At 41.7% G+C, this 17603-nt stretch overlaps 1 protein-coding gene and 1 non-coding gene across 3 annotated transcripts in view; both read left to right on the top strand.

Moving 5' to 3' along the window:
• Positions 1-922: 922 nt before the first annotated feature.
• Positions 923-1109, top strand: LOC123798002 (U2 spliceosomal RNA). The gene has a single exon (XR_006781153.1). It is a non-coding gene; the product is annotated as a U2 spliceosomal RNA (small nuclear RNA).
• Positions 1110-8234: 7125 nt separating this feature from the next.
• The window catches only part of DPY19L4 (dpy-19 like 4), a 56232-nt gene continuing 46863 nt past the window's right edge, over positions 8235-17603 (top strand). The window contains exons 1-2 of one of the 2 annotated variants that reach the window (XM_045805933.2): positions 8235-8390; positions 14325-14435. In XM_045805933.2, the coding sequence (XP_045661889.1) occupies positions 8375-8390; positions 14325-14435 (127 nt within the window). In that variant the 5' untranslated portion in view covers positions 8235-8374. Of the gene's footprint in view, positions 8391-14324; positions 14436-17603 lie in introns of those variants that run through there. The other variant, XM_087864721.1, reaches the window with a different exon arrangement.

Raw genomic sequence — 17603 nt, 5'->3', positions numbered from 1 at the left:
GAATGTGAAGGGATATTTGGATCAAAAACCAAGCTGGAACTCATTACTTGAGAAGAATATACTGTAAACTACAACCAAACAACCACTGAGAAATTGTATGTCCAACAATAATGAGCATTGTATTGGTTAAATGAATCTTCACAACAGCCTTATGGTAGGTGCTACTATGATGATAGACTAGGAAATGGAAGCATAGGTCAAGTACAACTTCACACCTGCACAGAAAGTAAAGGAAGGGACCTGGAAAATAAGATTTGGAGACTGGCTGATGTGGTTAATTCTCTCATAACTGCTCCTTTATCCGCTTCGGCTCTTTCTCTGAGCACAGCACAAATACCTTTCATTTTTTACAGTGTCACAAAATTGGGCTTCATGGTGTTCCTTTGGTCTGCCTTTTTACTTTATTGCCAGCATGCCACTAATTCAGTACCTGAATTATTCAGTAGCTGAGCATTGTTGCTGTTCTAAAAGTGAATGTAGATAAATGGGTAACAAAGCTTCTGGTTACACTTGAATTTGAGCCAGTGTTTTATAACCGAAACCTGTATGATAGTAGAATTAAACACCAAAAACTTACGTTAAAAAAAATTAATGTAAGGGCTCCTGGCTGGCTCAGTCAGTGGAGTGTGCAACACTTGATCTCAGGGTCATGAGTTCAAGCCTCACATTGGGTGCAGAGATTACTTAAATAAATAAACTTTAAAAAAATCAGTGTGGGGGCGCCTGGGTGGCTCAGTCAGTTAAGTGTCCAACTTTTGATTTTGGCTCAAGTTATGATCTCATGAGTCATGAGATTGAGCCCCGAGATGGGCTCTGCATTCAGTGTGGAGTGTACTTGAAAAATTCTCTCCCTCTCCCTCTGCCCCTTCCCCCACCTCAAACAAATAAAAATAAAAATAAATTTTTTAAAAAGTCAATGTGAATCGCTTCTCAGCCTTTTGGCTAAGATCAAGCGTAGTTATATGTTCCTATCAATTTAATACCTGACGTCTTCTATCCAAGGACAACATGTTAAATGGATTTTTGGAGCAGGGAGATCGAATAGGAGTTTGCACCCACTCCGTGCATCAACCTGGTATCGCAGTACTTCCAGGAACAGTTCATCCCCTCCAGAGCAACAGTAGGAAAAAAAAAAATCAATGTGGGGGCACCTGGGTGGCTCAGTTGGTTGAGCGTCTGCCTTCAGCTCAGGTCATGGTCCCGGGGTCCTGGGATCGAGCCCCGCGTCAGACTCCCCGCTCAGTGGGGAGCCTGCTTCTCCTTCTCCCTCTGCCTGCTGCTCTGCTGGCTTGAGCTCGCTCTCTGTCAAGTAAATAAGTAAAATCTTAAAAAAAAAAATCAATGTGAAATTCTCCGCTTGCTCTGCTGCTAGCCTCCCTGGTGACTCATCCTTCCCTCCCCGATGGTATTTCTCATGGTTCCTTCCTCAGCTACCTCTTCCTTCTAGTCATTCTCTGGACAAACTCATTTTCTTCCACACTCCTCTGGGGAGCTACAGACTTCTGTACCCAACACTATATGGACATTTCCATTTGGGCATCTCCCCTTGCAATTCAAATTCAACATGCTTAAAATAGAACTCATGTCTCTACGAGCTCTATGATCTGCTACTCCTTGTATTCTTTTTACTTCAGGAAGCAGTACTGCGTATCACTGGGTGCCAAAGTTAAGAAAGTCATTCTTTAACTTCCTCTTTCGCATGTTTTTGCCTCAATACTGGTTGCCTTGTATCAAATTCTGCTTTCCTCTATTGCCAAGATGCTTTTTAAAAAAAAACTCTTTTAAATTACCACAGATCTAATTACATGTTCCTTAAAGATTTTATTTAGTTGTTTTAGAGTGACAGTGTGAGTGCAAGCAGCGGGGAGTAGGGGGAGGAATTGAGGGAGAGACAGAGGATTTCAAGCAGACTCCACACTGAGCGTGGAGCCTGACTCGGGGCTCGGTGGTGTGACCCTGAGATCATGACCTGAACCGAATCAAGAGTCACACACCTAACCAACTGAGCCACCCAGGAGCCCCCAATGACATGTTCTTTAAAAAAAAAAAAAAAGGCAGTTACTGAGGTATGACTGAGATAGAAAAAGCTGCACGTGTTTAACATACAACTTGATGAGTTTGGAGTTAAGTATACACAAGTGACACCATCATCACAAGTGATGCCACAAACATCCATCCCCTCTAAAAGTTACCACCTGGCCTCTCTGTTTTTCCTATGTGTGTGATAATAACACACATAATGATTACATGTTTGATTGAAGGCTCCCATTTGCTGTAGGAACAACCCCACACACGTATGGCTGCGTGATATTCAGGGGCTGGCTCCTTGTTGAGCTTTCTTCAAGGCACGCCTCTCATGAGCTACATTTTGTTGTACTTTTTCTAATTCTTTGACATTTTTTTTGAAACAACTGTTTTCCCCTCTTAGTCCTCTCTTCATTGGCTAATTGCTACTCAGAAGTAGTTTTCTGAGGAAGGTCTTTCCTGATTCACTGAGATCTCCCTACAATCAGCTCCCCATATATTGTAACTTTCATCAGAGCAGTGTCTATCTTCTTCCCCACTGTATCCTTCGTAACTGTGCTTGGGATATATATGTACAATAATGTTGAATAAACAAGTTTAGGGGCGCCTGGGTGGCACAGCAGTTAAGCGTCTGCCTTCGGCTCAGGGCGTGATCCCGGCGTTATGGGATCGAGCCCCACATCAGGCTCCTCTGCTATGAGCCTGCTTCTTCCTCTCCCACTCCTCCTGCTTGTGTTCCCTCTCTCGCTGGCTGTCTCTGTCGAATAAATAAATAAAATCTTAAAAAAAAAAAAACAAGTTTATGTTTATTCCTGAAGGCGAAAACTAAGTGATTCTAAAAAAAAAAAAAAGTAATTATATACAGCTTTAAGAATTTTTATAAATTTAAATGTTGCTAAACAGCAAAAATTGTTTTTCTTTAGCACCATTAAAAATGTTAAAATGAGGGGCACCTGGGTGCCTCAGTCGGTTAAGCGTCTGCCTTCCACTCGGGTCATGATCTCAGGGTTCTGGGATCCAGGCCCACATTGGGTTCCCTGCTTGGTGGGGAGTCAGCTTCTCCTTCTGCCCCTCCCCGCCCACCGTCCCCCCCCCCACACCCTCACTGGTGCTCTCTCTCAAATAAATAAATAAAAATATTTTAAAAATGTTAAGATGCATTAATCCGGTTATTAATGGTATGTTTTTATATTGAAGTACACATCCAAAGAGACAGTTTGTGTAAAACTTACCAGCACAGGATGACTTTGGCTGCTTCTGCCATCTACTGGACACGTAATGCTACTGGCTCTTCAGGGTCCTGCTTTCAGCCGGAGGGTTTATCTAAGATTCCAAGAGGATTTTTAAAATGTATCTATATTTAAGTCATGTCATAATTGATAGGATTTTTTTTACTGTATTTAAATGCCAATTCCCCTATTATACATAAATTGTTATGTTGCAAAGTCATAATTTTGGTGGAAAATAATCTCCCCCCCAAAATCGTTATGCTTTTTTGGTTTTAAGATACCTATAATTTGGAAGTGTGATTAGTTCTTAACACGGCAGGTCCAGATATTCCTGATAAATCATCTGCGCTGGCTGTTTGAGAAGTAATTCAGTGGTAGCTCCAAGGCTGCACTTGGCCAAGCCAGGTCTGGCCTGGCCCTTTAAAAGCATGGCAAAAGAGCAGAAACAACTTCGTGTGTTAGGGATTTAGAAATGGCAGATTTTGTTTCTGAATTAGTGCAATTGAGGTACTCAGAGTCCACCTGCTATCTAACTGCCTTCCCTCTGTCATAAGAAAGAATTTAATCTTTTAATTACATGTTCCCAGAAGGCCTGAAAGCAATCAATGCTAGGTGGCTTTGAATGGGGCAGTCTCAGTCCATATAAATAGAGCTGCCAGAGTTAGCAAAAACAAACAAAACACCAAGCCGAGCTGAACTAAAAAACCAAGTACTCAATTAAATGGGAATTTCAGACAAACAACAGATAATTTTTTGTATTAAATACAGCCCGGGGCGCCTGGGTGGCACAGCGGTTAAGCATCTGCCTTCGGCTCAGGGTGTGATCCCGGCGTTGTGGGATTGAGCCCCACATCGGGCTCCTCTGCTATGAGCCTGCTTCTTCCTCTCCCACTCCCCCTGCTTGTGTTCCCTCTCTGGCTGGCTGTCTCTATCTCTGTTGAATAAATAAATAAAATCTTTAATAAATAAATAAATAAATAAATAAATAAATAAATAAATAAATAAATAAATAAATAAATATGGCCCAATAGTACATGGGACATAGTTATACTAAAGTGCCCTGTGTTTTATCTGGCAACGCCAATATAATCCAAATCAACTCAATTTCATAAATATTTAGAGGGCTTATTATCCGAAAGAAAAGAGGAAAGAATCTTGGTACAAAGTCAGCAACCTGTGTCTACTAAAATAGAAGCTTTGTTGGGAAAATCTCAGTAATAGACCACAAAGTTCCAATAATGTTATGCTTTTTTTTTTTTTAAGATTTTATTTATGTATTTAACAAAGTGAGCGAGAGGGAGAGCCGGAGTGGGAAGAGGTAGAGGGAGAAGAAGAAGAAGACTCCCTGCTGAGCAGGAAGCCCCATGCCGGGCTCCACCCTAGGACCCCCGGATCATGACCTAAGCCGAAGGCAGCCATTCAACTGACTGAGCCACCCAGATATCCGTTTTGCTTTTATTAATGAGTATTGCTTCATAGGACCAATTTGGTCAAAAATCTCTTCCTAGAGGAGTTTTAACTCTAGAAAAAAATTAACTTTAGAAAATCTCCTAAGATGTCTAATATGTCCAATTAAAAAAATATTTAAATTTGAGAGACAGGGAGAAAGAGCACAAGCGGGGTGGGGGGGAGAAGCAGGCTCCCCACTGAGCAGGGAGCCCCAACATGGGCCTTGATCATGGGGCTCAATCCTAGGGCTCGATCCCAGGACACTGGGATCACAATCTGAGCCAAAGGCAGATGCTTAACTGACTGAGCCACCCAGGCGTCCCTAAATAGAACACACGTTGTTTAATGTATCCCACTTGGGAGGAATATACATTTCACAGTTTGACTCTGTTGGTCTGTATGATCGTCACCCTCCCAGTCAGTGGAAAAGGACAGCAAATCCTTATGAGTGACAATAGGGAAAATGTATTCAGGTGGCACCAAAGCACAGCTTCAAGCAATGAGGAACAAGTGAGACCTGCTTGAGGAGCAACTGCAGGAGCAACTGACAGTATAAACCTTGATCCCTCTTTTAAAGAAAAGGTACAGGGAAGAAATCCCACATTAATCCAAAATCACAATCAGAATTAGTGAACAAAATAGCTGCAAATCAAGGGATAGTTCTCATGGATGGTGCAGAATACACAACTTACGTTGGTCTTCTAGGTCCCACCTACAGCTAATACTTGCTATTATCATCAATTTTTAAGTCAATTCCCAAAATATTTGTCTATAATGTGTTTTCAAAGACTTGAAAGTATGAGGATCGAACATGACCAAAATACAAGCCAGAATATAATGGCAGTAAGGGTGTTACATGTTTTCAAAAATAAATTGATCGCATTTGGTTCAGATTTCACAAAGGAGATGGTGTTTGAGAATAATATAAACATGTTGTTAAGCAATGGATAGCTAAAGCTTTATTACATAATAAAGACAAAACAAAATTCCACCTCTTTAATAGAAGAAAAGCTGAACTGATGCAAAGATTTACTAATTCTGTTCTGTTACTAATATGATGAAGCATTTGGTAGAAGAAATTTTTTTTAAGATTTTATTTATTTATGAGAGAGCAGGAGGGAGAGGGACAGAGAATCTGAAGCACACTTTGCACTGAGCACAGAGCCCCATGTGGGGCTCGCTCCCACAACCGTGAGATCATGACCTGAGCCAAAACCAAAAGTTGGACACTTAACCGACTGAGCCACCCAGGTGCCCCTAGAAGGATGTTTTTGAAATAGACTTTGCCTGTATTTTTTGTTTGTTTGTTTGTTTCAAGTAGGTAAATCCTCAGGGGCTTTTATTTTATATTCTTCTCATATCTTGGCAGCACCCTATAATTGGCATATAAAAAGCACATGATTAATTTCAAGATAGAAACCTCAGGAATCATCTTCAACTCATCATGTATCACATCCAATTGGTCATCAGGTGCCGTAGATTTTATCTCCAGCATCCTCTGAGTCCATTCTCTTTGAACATGTTTATTTCCATGACCTTATTCCAAGTCTTTATTCCTTACCAGTTTACTACAGTACCTCCTAAACCCCATTTCCATGACTTAACTTCTTAACACTTTATATCACTCCCTAAAAATATCCATTGCATACAGAAGGGATCCTCAAACTTTCAGAGGTGGCAGAAAATTATACTGTTTCTTTGAGAGCATATTATAAATAAAAGACCATTTGAGAAAATGAGAGGTCTTTAGGTCAAGGTGAGGCAAAAAGCAATGAAATGACCCTTTGGATTTTGGTTTGGAAACTAGCAGTCCATGACTGTAGTGGTAAAATAATCAAGTTATCATCAGAAGTGATCTTGGGGGCACGCATCCGCTGCTCCTGCCCACTGCCACCTGGAAGCAGCTGGGATTAGAGAATTAGGGGTTGACCTAGTGAAAACTCAGGTATAATGCCTGCTGCAAGCACTTAGGGTTCTATCTTTTGGGATTATGTATATATTTTGGAGAAAAAAAAAGGCCTATTTCTCTCAGAGCAAAATGAGAGATTGGGGGGAAATAGACTATTCCACTCTCATTATCATTAGGTGGAAGTTTCAGGGCTCAAGGGAAGAGCAATGTTTCTGCTACAGAACATCTGCTACACAATCATAATTCCACTGATTTCTATCTCAAGATTGAATAATGATCTTTCTCCTTTCATAATTCCATTCCAGCTTAAGAGGCTATTTTCCCTCTCTACCCACTACTGTTTAGAGCAGGCACATTTGCAATTAAGCCTATAGGTCACTTTGAGGTGATTACGAAGGAACTATAGGAGGAACGGGCCTCACCTGTAGACTCTTGACTTGGAAAACAGTGGCCCTCAGGAGGGGGAGCTCTTGCAGTAAAGGTCATCTGATATGGAGGATACACTGATATCTGCTGCCCATTACCCTGGGTCCTGCCATATCTTGCGGTTTTCAAGGTGTATACATTCTGTTCTCGCTCTGCGTTGATCCGGGTCTTTTCTAGTCTACTGGCAACCTCCACCGTGTTTCTAATTCCTGGTCCAGTGTTGTTTAAGGGCAAGCCATATTTACAGGCTGCCAAAGGCATAAAAAGAGTTCCTGGACCTGTTTTTGCACAGCACTGAAAAGCGATACTTCTCTCCAAATATCCTAACTTGACAAAAGTTTTATTAGGAGAATCTTGCTGCCTGCTAAGGATGGAACATCCATAATTACCCCATGACTTCAGTGAGTTCTTATGCTTTTTTCTCGCACTCTAAAATGAGCATTTTGTCAGTTCCTGAATCTACTTCTGAATATTGTTGGGGAAAAGTTCCTGGTATTTGTTGGAGAATGCCCGATGTACTACAAGTTAGGGTATAAACAGTGCAACAAGTTAAAACTATGTTCCCCGGCTATGGAATACTTAATGCATCCCGCTCCCCGCATTGACCATAGATAGTACTACTGTTTCTTCAAATAATATCGTGAAATGCAAATGTATGTGTTTAACCGGTTTGGGGAGTGACAAACACTAAGCTCCAAGGAGAAGCTTCTTTCTTGTAATCTTGTAATCTAAAGTGGCCTACTAAACCAAAGCGCCAACCCCGAACATTTTGGGTTCCCTGAAATCACCAAGCACGCAGGCACCGAGAGGAGTTCGGAGCCGTGGGCTCCAGCTCTAGCTTGCACCAGCTTAGTGACCGACACCTAGCTGGACCTCAGCTTCCTCTCTGTCAAATGGGGCGCGGCTGGGGTATCCATCTGGAAGATGAGACTGATGCTATTGTCTGACTGAGTCGAAAGACAAAAGCCGCGGAGGGCCCGCTGAGCTCCCAGCTTTCGGAAGGGCCGAGCGCAGGGAGAGGCTGCCGGGAGCCCCGGGGCGCAGGCCACGAACACCCGCCGTGGGCGGTGCCACCGCGTGGTCGGGCCGTCTTCCTGCCCGCGCAGGCCTGGGCGCGCCAGCAAAACGCTCCGGCCGCCCGCCGCTCCCGGCTCCCTGGTTCCTGGGCCGCCGGGCCGGACGCGGTTGGCGGCGACACCGGAGGGGGGCGGGTCAGGAAGTGGGGGCGCGGCGGCCAGGAGCGGTCTTGGGGCTGCCGAGGGGTTCGGCGACGCGGAGGGCGGGAGACTCCGGGCCGCGCGGGACGCGGAGGGGCGCCTGGGCCTCCGCGGAGACGATGGCAGAGGAAGAAGGTGAGGGCCCCGAGGTCCAGCGCGCCACTGTCGCCCGTGATCTCGGGAAAGAGGGGCGGGGGCGCGAGGGGCCCGGAGGCCTGGGCTGCGGGCGGTCAGTGGCCGCGGCTGCGCGCGGGGTGGCTGCGTGGGGGCCGGGAAGGAGCGGGGCGGCGGCGGCGCGGGGACATTTAGGAGCGGAGTGAATGGCCCGAAGTTTTGTCCGCCTCAGTGGGAAGCAAAGGTGGAGCTTAAAGTTGGGAATGGGGTAGGGAGAGAAAAAGCTGTGTATGTGTGTGTTGCGGGGCGGGGGGTGTTTGAAGGGGAGGGCTACTAGCAGACAGTTAATGGGGTGGGGGGGGCATAGTTTGGATTAGAAGATGGAGGCTTAGGCACTGAGTGCATATTATTTGAAAGTGATAGTGTTTAACCAAATGCCCCTCATTCTGAGTGCCGTCTTCCGAGGTCTGAGGATACTGACAGATACAAAGTCACGGGCAGTGGGGAGAGAAGCCTCACGCCGAGGGTATAGAAAGAGGCAGGGGTTTGGGGTAAACAGGGTAAGGTGAATTGGGAGGGAAAACTGAAGAAGGCCAGTTCATTTATAGGTTAGGAGGAGATGGCAAAGGGCTGAGGGATGTAAGTCGTTTGGGAGGATTAGGAAGCCAGGAGTGCTTTGAGCGTGAAAGTGGGTGGGCTAGGGAAAGCTTCCCATGCCCCCACAGGGCCAATGCTAAGAAAATTAATCTCTTCAGTAATATTTATTCATAGGAAATGATAGGTATGAGAGAAAAATGGGGAGTTGGAGGAACTTATCAGCTAGTGATAGATATTATAGGAAACATTCTTGGCATAGTAACTTCATGATACCCGTGCTAGTTTCAGGAACAGATACATATGATGATGTCGCTTGACAGAACAGTTAGATTTTGCATTCTGGTGGGAAACATAACTTTTTACCTTCTTGAGTGCAGTTGTGAATGTGATCTCATTTAGATTTAAACCGTACTGAACCAAGAATGCAAGGAGGGAATTTCAAGAATTCAGCGGAAAGCAATTTTTTAAAAAATTGTTTTCTGCTCTTTGGCTTGCTGCCTTGTCCCTGTGCTCACACTGGCTTCATATTTGCCACCTCTTTTTGAGTTTTCATCCTGTTAAAGCGGATCTAAATTTAAGACACTCTACCTAAAAACAATGTCAAAACCAAAACTATTTGTAGTTGGTAAGGAAGAATTAATTGCATTTGTTACCTTGGTTTTATCTTTGGTTGCAGTAGTTTAAAACATTTCTTGATATTTTTTCCTCTTCTGAAGAGTTGCAAATCTGTGGAATAGGTTGATAAGCTAGATTGTATGTTTCCATGAACACTTTCATGCTTAAGCTAAAGCATGAAAAAAAAATTAACACTGCAATATTTATACAATTGCAGTATTATACATCATGCAAAATGAGAAATTGTTTTAGGAGATTATAGTTACACTTAATTAAATCAATGTGATGTGAAACTAATTAAAAAGACGATACCATTTTGTAAAATTTATTTATGGGATATAAAATGAAAAGTGATTTTTGGTTGTAGAATTACTGATAATCCAAAAGCAAATACATCTTATATGGAACAATTAATGTATTGAAGTTTTGTTAAAATAAAGTTTCATTCAGCAATTTTTTAAATTCCATAACCATTTGGGTGCCTACTCTGTTAGGTGCTGGGTTATAATAGTCAACAATGAATGAGTAATGAAAGTCTTATTTATTATAATAATGCTAGTAGTGATAATAGCAAACGTGCCTGTGTGCTAGGCATTATTCTGAGTGCTTTACATTTATTTGGCACTCTATAAGTTTTTTTCAAAATACATATTATCTTAAAATTAGACTAAATGGTCTATTTTACTTATATCTAGATGTTCCCTGTATCCCTTTTTTTGCTTATCATTCACATTCACTTGGGTCCTCTTCATTGTCACACTGTTACTCCAGGTAAATAATTTTTTGAGAATCTCATCTTACAAAAAATGTCTTCCTTGTTGCAGTAGAGGGTCAGGTTGTTCATACTTATCCTTCCTGAAAGAAATGTTAGAGCAAAGAAAGAAGTGACAACTTTGAGTACAGCAGTATTAACACTTCATTTGGAAATTGCTGTGTGTTGTCTGGATGGACATTTGCAGGCCTGTTTGTAGCTCTGCTAACTATCTCATGTGAAGATCACTGGACCAGAGCCTGAAATAGCAGGTTATTTTTGTGGCTGTGTTATCATTTAGTTTGGCTTTTTCTTTACAATGCTAAAGATACAAGAAAGAAAAGGAAACTTAGATTCTATCCTAGAGCTGTGTCCTATCAGTTAGTTAATCTACATCACTCATGGCTTTGGCCTTTGCTGCTTTTCTACCTCGAGATTCCTGGTTTTGTCTTTCAATTATGAGGTTATGCGATCAGTATAAAGGAAATGAGGTGAAATTTGGATCTAGTCACTGTTGCTTCTTGGTGACAAGTAAAAAATTTAAAAAAAATAATATTTTTTTTTAACTCAGTGTGGGGCTTGAACTCATGACCTTGAGATCAAGACCTGAGCTGAGATCAAGAGTCAGAAACTGAACTGACTGAGCCACCCAGGAGCCTCCCCCACTCCCCCCCCAAATTTTTTGTGAGGGACAAGATTGAAGAGACTGGCTAAAATGAGTACTGTATTTCCTAGGTTGTACTCTTTTCTCCCACAATTTAATGCCACTGAAACCAACATGTCTTAAAATCAGTTCATACATTTAATATGGTAGTGTTTCCCCCCCCTCCCCCCACCAGAAAAACTGCTTAGGGGCACCTGGTTGGCTCAGTTGCTTAAGCGTGCGACTCGAGATCTCAGCTCCAGTCTTGATTTCTTGGTAATGAGTTCAGGTCCCGAGTTTGGCTCCATGCTGGGCATGGAGCCTACTTAAAAAACAAACAAACATACAGGGGCACCTGGGTGGCTTAGTTGGTTAAGCATCCGCCTTCTGCTCAGGTCATGATCTCAGCGTCCTGGGATCAAGCTCTGAGTTGTGCCCTGCTCGGCACGGAGTCTGTTTCTCCCTCTCCCTCTGCCCCTCCTTCCTGCTTGTTCTCTCTCTCTCTCAAATAAATAAATAAAATCTTCAAAAACAAACAAACCAAAAACCCCAAGATACCTGCTCAGTGTCTTAAAATGTATAGCATCTTAGAACCAAGAAGATATAGTGTTATATAGATCCTTTATGGATAATTTATTTTTATGGCTCTTGATTGTTGCTAATATAGACCGTTGAAAGATGACTTTATGAATTATTTGGGAATCGGTGCAAAATTTTTGTATAAGCTCTACTTCTATAAATAAAATCCATTTATATGTACTAAGAGAACACTTTAATGTCTCTGTAAAGTGATTGATTCATTTTATGAGGAAATTTTTTAAAAAGGAAAATGATAGCTTTTTGTTAAGAACATTTTTTGTATGATATCCCCTTCCCAGTCTATCTTTATCTTAAATGTGTGCTTTTAGCCTCTGTCTAATAAAAAAGACCTACCTAACCCATTTGTAAACTACCTTAATAGATTTGTTAGCTTCCTTTCTGAAATTATCCAGTTAAATTAAAAAAAAAAATCAATACTGTCAATGTGTTTGGTCTTGCAAGTGTAATGACTAAGTAAACTTCTTGGGTTATATCACCCAGTTACCCCATCCCCCTACCTACCTCCCCTCCAGCAATCCTCAGTTTGTTTCCTGTAGGTAAGAGTCCCTTATGGTTTGTCTCCCTCTCTGATTTCATCTTATTTTTTCCTTCCCTTCCCCTAAGTCCATCTGTTTTGTTTCTTAAATTCCACATATGAGTGAAATCATATGATATTTGTCTTCCTCTGACTGACTTATATTGATGCTAAATTAATTAATTAATTTAATTTAATTTTTAAAAAACCCTCAAAATCTGAGGTATGGCTTTTCTAATAATAATGTCATTTTCTAATCTGTTCACTGGCTTCAGTACTTAAGAAAATTACAAAATAATCGATAGTATGGAAATGGTTAAAAATTAGACAGAATCCACTAAATATACAGTTGTGTTTTTTTAATCATAATGCCAGTATTTAAAGATACTTTAGCAAACTTGAAGTTGCTTTGTTGTTGTTGTTTTTTAAGATTTTATTTGAGAGAGAGAGAGCAAGAAAAGACAGCACAAACAGGGGAGGGGCTGAGGGAGAGGCACACTCCCAGCTGAGCAGGGAGCCGGCTGATGTGGGACTCAATCCAGGACCCTGAGGTCATGACCCAAGCAGAAGGCAGACACTTAACAGACTGAGCCACCCAGGTGCCCCTTGAATTTTCTTTGAAGCTATTTAAAGAATATGTAATTTTTTAGAGGGGGCCTGGTTGGCTCAGTTGGAAGAGCACGTGATTCTTGATCTCAACAGTCTTGAGTTTGAGCCCCACATTGGGTATAGACATTACTAAAAAAATTTAAATTAAAAAAATATATGTGTTTTTTCATTTTCCACAGTAAAGCTAGAATCCTTCATCTGATCAGCAGTAGCAGATTCATTCTCCTTTTTTGACTGCTCTTTTTAGGCTTACATTTCATAGCCTAAGGTCATCCCTAAGAAAAAGAGAAAACTCTCCTTTGCTCCAATAAGGAGGAAATAAATTAAGATTTTATTTATTTATTTGACAGAGAGAGAGACAGCCAGTGAGAGAGGGAGCACAAGCAGGGGGAGTGGGAGAGGAAGGGCTCAATCCCAGGACCCTGGGATCACACCCTGGGCCGAAGGCAGACGCTTAAGGACTGAGACACCCAGGCGCCCCTGGAGGAAATAAATTCTTGAACCACCTAATAAGCTTGGCAGGACAGTTTGTACCTACACGGCAGTCATATTCTACCTTATACGATAATTAATTCTGGGGGCCCCTGGGTGGCTTAATTGGTTAAGCATCAGTTGATCTCAGGGTCATGAGTTCAAGTGCTGCATTGGGCTCCATACTGGGTGTGGAGCCTACTTAAAAAAAGAAAATAAAAAGAGGGGGTGCCTAGGTGGCTCAGTTGGTTACCTTTGGCTCAGGTCATGATCCTGGGGTCCTGGGATCAAGCCCCACATCAGGATCCCTGCTCAGTGGGGAGCCTGCTTCTCCCTCTGCTGCTCCCCCTGCTTGTGCTCACTCTCTCTCTCTCTCTCTCTCTCTCAGATAAATAAATAAATAAAATCTTTAAAAATGAGAGAGAGATAATTAACTCTAGGAAGGAAAAGTAGGTTGAATATAGTAAATTTTTGTTTCATTTGGAATTTAGTTTATTGGTTTGGAGGTACTTTCTGCTTTACATTTTTTATCAGGTATAGAAGGGTAGTCTTAATATTGGGAAATTTTCTGACAGTTTTCCACATATAAGGATATGCCTATGTCAAATACCTAAATCTATAAGACTGTACAATGATAATACCACAGCACTGTGAGATTAATAATTAATAATACCACAGAACTTGCAGGATCATTTTAAAAAATGAAGTATAGTTTTATGATCCATGTATTTTATTATATTCAGATTTTTAAAAAATTTTTAATCCTTGAATGATGAGTGTGATACTCTCAGGTAACTAGAGTAATATGCTAATGTATTAAATAACACCTTGTTCCCCAGTCATTCTGGAAAGGGGTTTACTTATTTTGGGATATTTTGAAAATAAAATTATCTCAGGAGAAGAGCTTGTTGATTTATCAGTAGGACCCTGAAAGCACAGGTGGAAGGCAGAACCTAAATTTTTTTTTTTGGTATGAAAAACAGTCTTTCTCTCTAAATGAATAATTTATTTATTTAATTGTGAAAAAAGTTATCTTTGATACTAAAAGAGGTCTCCATGTGACTTTTGCCTTAGTATAATAAAAGTGGATTCGTTTGGGTTATAGATTAGAACAACTTGATACACATGTCGCAATAATGTCTTAAATATTTTAAGGACCAACAGTAGAACTGCGCCAAAGAAAAAAGCTGAAGACTTCAGAAAATAAGGAATCTGTCAAAGAAGAGAAAATCAGTGACACTCCAGTTCCTGAAAGAGCTCCAAAACGTAAGTTAGATAAATTTGAAGTTTTTGTGCTACTACTAAAATGGCTTTTTGTATGCTAGGTATACCTTATATTAATATTTTAAATGTGTCTACCTATTTTGAGATTAATTACATGGTGTTATCGTCAACTTTGGTTTTGCTGTAGAACAAACCCTGAATCACTCTGGCTTACAAAAAACGCTTATTTCTGACTAATGTTCCATGTTGTGGCTTCAGGTTGGCTGGTGTAGCTTCATGTGTCATGAAGGAACAGCCCCTACTTGCGACATTTATTTTTAAGACAGAGGAAAAGAGCAGGAGAACAGGCAGAGTCATGCAGTGTCTCTTAAATTTTCTGCTGAACTGGCACTCTGTCACTTGTACTCACATTCTCTTGACCCAAGGAAGTCATATAATCATTCCAAACTGTGAGATGGAGAAGTATACCTTGACTGCAGGGAAGAGATGGAGAAGTATACCTTGACTACAGGGAAGCGTTGCAAGTCACATGGTAATGGGCAGAGATGAATAATGTTTTTACAGGGAAGGACAGAATAAGTGGGAATAATAATATAACAGTCCACCACATTCTTTCCTTTTGGTCATAAATATTTACTTTTCTCCTTCAAACAAAATACACAACCTCTCTGACCCCAAGGAAGATACCCATCTTACCCAGTCCTTGCAGCAGTCTTGAGGCCCAAGGTCTTCTTATCTACATCAGGGCCAGATATGATTCATTCTAGTCCAGATATCTATGAATTAAATAAAAAGGTAATTTGTGTGCTCTGTGTCAGGGGTCCCCAAGACCACCCCCATGTTTGGTAATTAGCTAGGACTCACAGGTCTTAGAATATTTACAGCTATGATTTATTACAGTGAACAGTACAAAACAAAATCAGCAAAAGGAAAAGGCCTAGGACTAAAGTCTGTAAGAAACTAGGCACAGGCTTCACTGATTCTTTTCCTAATGGAGTCACACAGGATATGCTTAATTCCTTCAGCATCAAATTGTGACATTTGTGAAGTTTTATCTACCAGGGAAGCTCATTAATGACTGCACAGATGTGTTTGTTGTTGTTGTTTTAAGATTTTATTTATTCATTCGAGACACAGAGAGACAGAGAGCATGAGCAGGGGGAGAGGAGGAGGAAGAGGCAGAAGCAGACTCCCAGCTGAGCCAGGAGCCTGTTGCAGGGCTTGATCCCAGGACCCGGAGACCATGACCCAAGCTGAAGGCAGATGCTTAACCATTTGAGCTACACAGGTGCCCCCCCCCCTTTTTTTTCCCTTAAGATTTTAGATGCTTAACCAACTGAGCCACCCAGGCGCCCTTCCTTAAGATTTTATTTATTTGAGAGAGAGTGGGAAAGAGTGCGCACGCATGAGCGAGCTGGGGTGAGGGGGAGGGCAGAGGGAGAGGAAGAAGCAGACTCTGCGCTGAGCGGAGTGCCTGACATCATCAGGACCCTGAGATCATGACCCGAGTTAAAGGCAGATATATAACCATCTGAGCCACGCAGGCACCCCTGCATGGAGTTTTTATTGGTGGCTGGTCATGTACCCTCTACCTACCACATACCAAAACTAGATTTCCAGAAGAAAAGCAGCGAGCATAAACCACATTGTTTGTACAAACAGGTCAGGCACAGTAAACTAACTGATGAGAGAATGGTGGGAACCCTTCTGAAATTCAAGTTCCCTAATTGCAGCAAAGAGCCTACCTTGCAAGCAGGCCTTTCTCCACAAAGCAGTTGCAGGGCTGTTATGTTAATTTCTCCACACATGCCCTCTCTCCCAGTATACATTGTTGGATAGGGACTGGATAAGCACAATAAATGCTTCCGTTCAGAAAGAGGAAGAAAGAGAAAGAGTGACAGACACACCAGCCACTGGTTCATAGCAATTTTGAAATCCTACCAGGTAAATATGAGGGCTTCTTACTCCACGGTAGGGATGTTTCTTTTTTCTTTTTTCTTTTTTTTTTTTAAGATTTTATTTATTTATTTGACAGAGAGAGAGGCAGTGAGAGAGGGAACACAGCAGGGGGAATGGGGGAGGGAGAAGCAGGTTTCCCGCTGAGCAGGGAGCCCCATGCGGGGCTCAATCCCAGAACACTGGAATCATGACCTGAGCAGAAGGGAGACACTTAGCAACTGAGCCATCCAGGCACCCCCAGGGGAGGGATGTTTCTTGATTAAGCCCCAACTGTTTTCCTTGGGAGTAGCTTCCCAGCTTAGTGTTCTCTGTGGCCCTTGGCTCCACCCTCTGGAGGTCATTTCTTTCCTATTATCCTACTGAAGTATATATGAAGATGGCTTTGGAGAACATGCCACCTTCAGGGGCTCAACAGCCTTCTCATTGCTTCCTGCCGATAGAGAGTTGAAGGCCCATTTATTTAAAAAATTTTTTTAAAGATTTTATTTATTTGTCAGAGAGAGAGCACAAGCAGGGGGAGCAGCAGGCAGAGGGAGAAGCAGACTCCCTGTTGAGCAGGGAGCAGGATGTGGGGCTCCATCCCAGGACTCTGGGATCATGACCTAAGCCTAAGGGAGACGCTGAACCAACCGAGCCACCCAGGCGCCCTATTATTAGTTATTGTTAATCTCTCACTTTGTCTAATCTATAAATTAAACTTTATCACAGGTATGTATGTATCGGAAAAAGCATAGTATACCTAGGGTTCAGTACTATCCACAGTTTCAGGCATCCACTAAGGATCCTGGAACGTATCCCCTGCATACAAGGCGGGGGAGGACTTCTGTGTAGTTGTTAGAACACGGAGCTGACTAGTATCAAGTAGGTAAAAAGCTGACAAAATTGTTCTTTGCAAAACTAAGTGATTTAATTTTTAAAAATTAAGGTACAGGCATACCTCCTTTTATTGTGCTTCACTGTATTTTGCTTTGCAGATATCTCTTTTTTTTTTTTTTTAAATGAGCTGAAGCTTAGTGGCAACCCTGTGTCGAGCAAGTCTAACAGCAGCACCATTTTTCTAACCTCATGTGCTCATTTCCTGTCTCTGTGTCACATTTTGGTAATTCTCGAAGTAGTTCAGACTTTATCATTACATCTGTTGTGGTGATCTGTGATCAATGATTATGACTCACTGACATCTAGGTGATGGTTAGCATATTTTAGTAATAAACTCTTTGTTAATATATGTATGTTGGGTTTTTTAGACCTAAT

This window comes from Ursus americanus, chromosome 9 (assembly GCF_024610735.1).
Source record: "Ursus americanus isolate L20-20 chromosome 9, mUrsAme1.1.p, whole genome shotgun sequence".
Classification (NCBI taxonomy): domain Eukaryota; kingdom Metazoa; phylum Chordata; class Mammalia; order Carnivora; family Ursidae; genus Ursus; species Ursus americanus.
The sequence above is the reverse complement of the archived record's forward strand: the minus strand, read 5'-3'. Positions and strand labels throughout refer to the sequence as shown.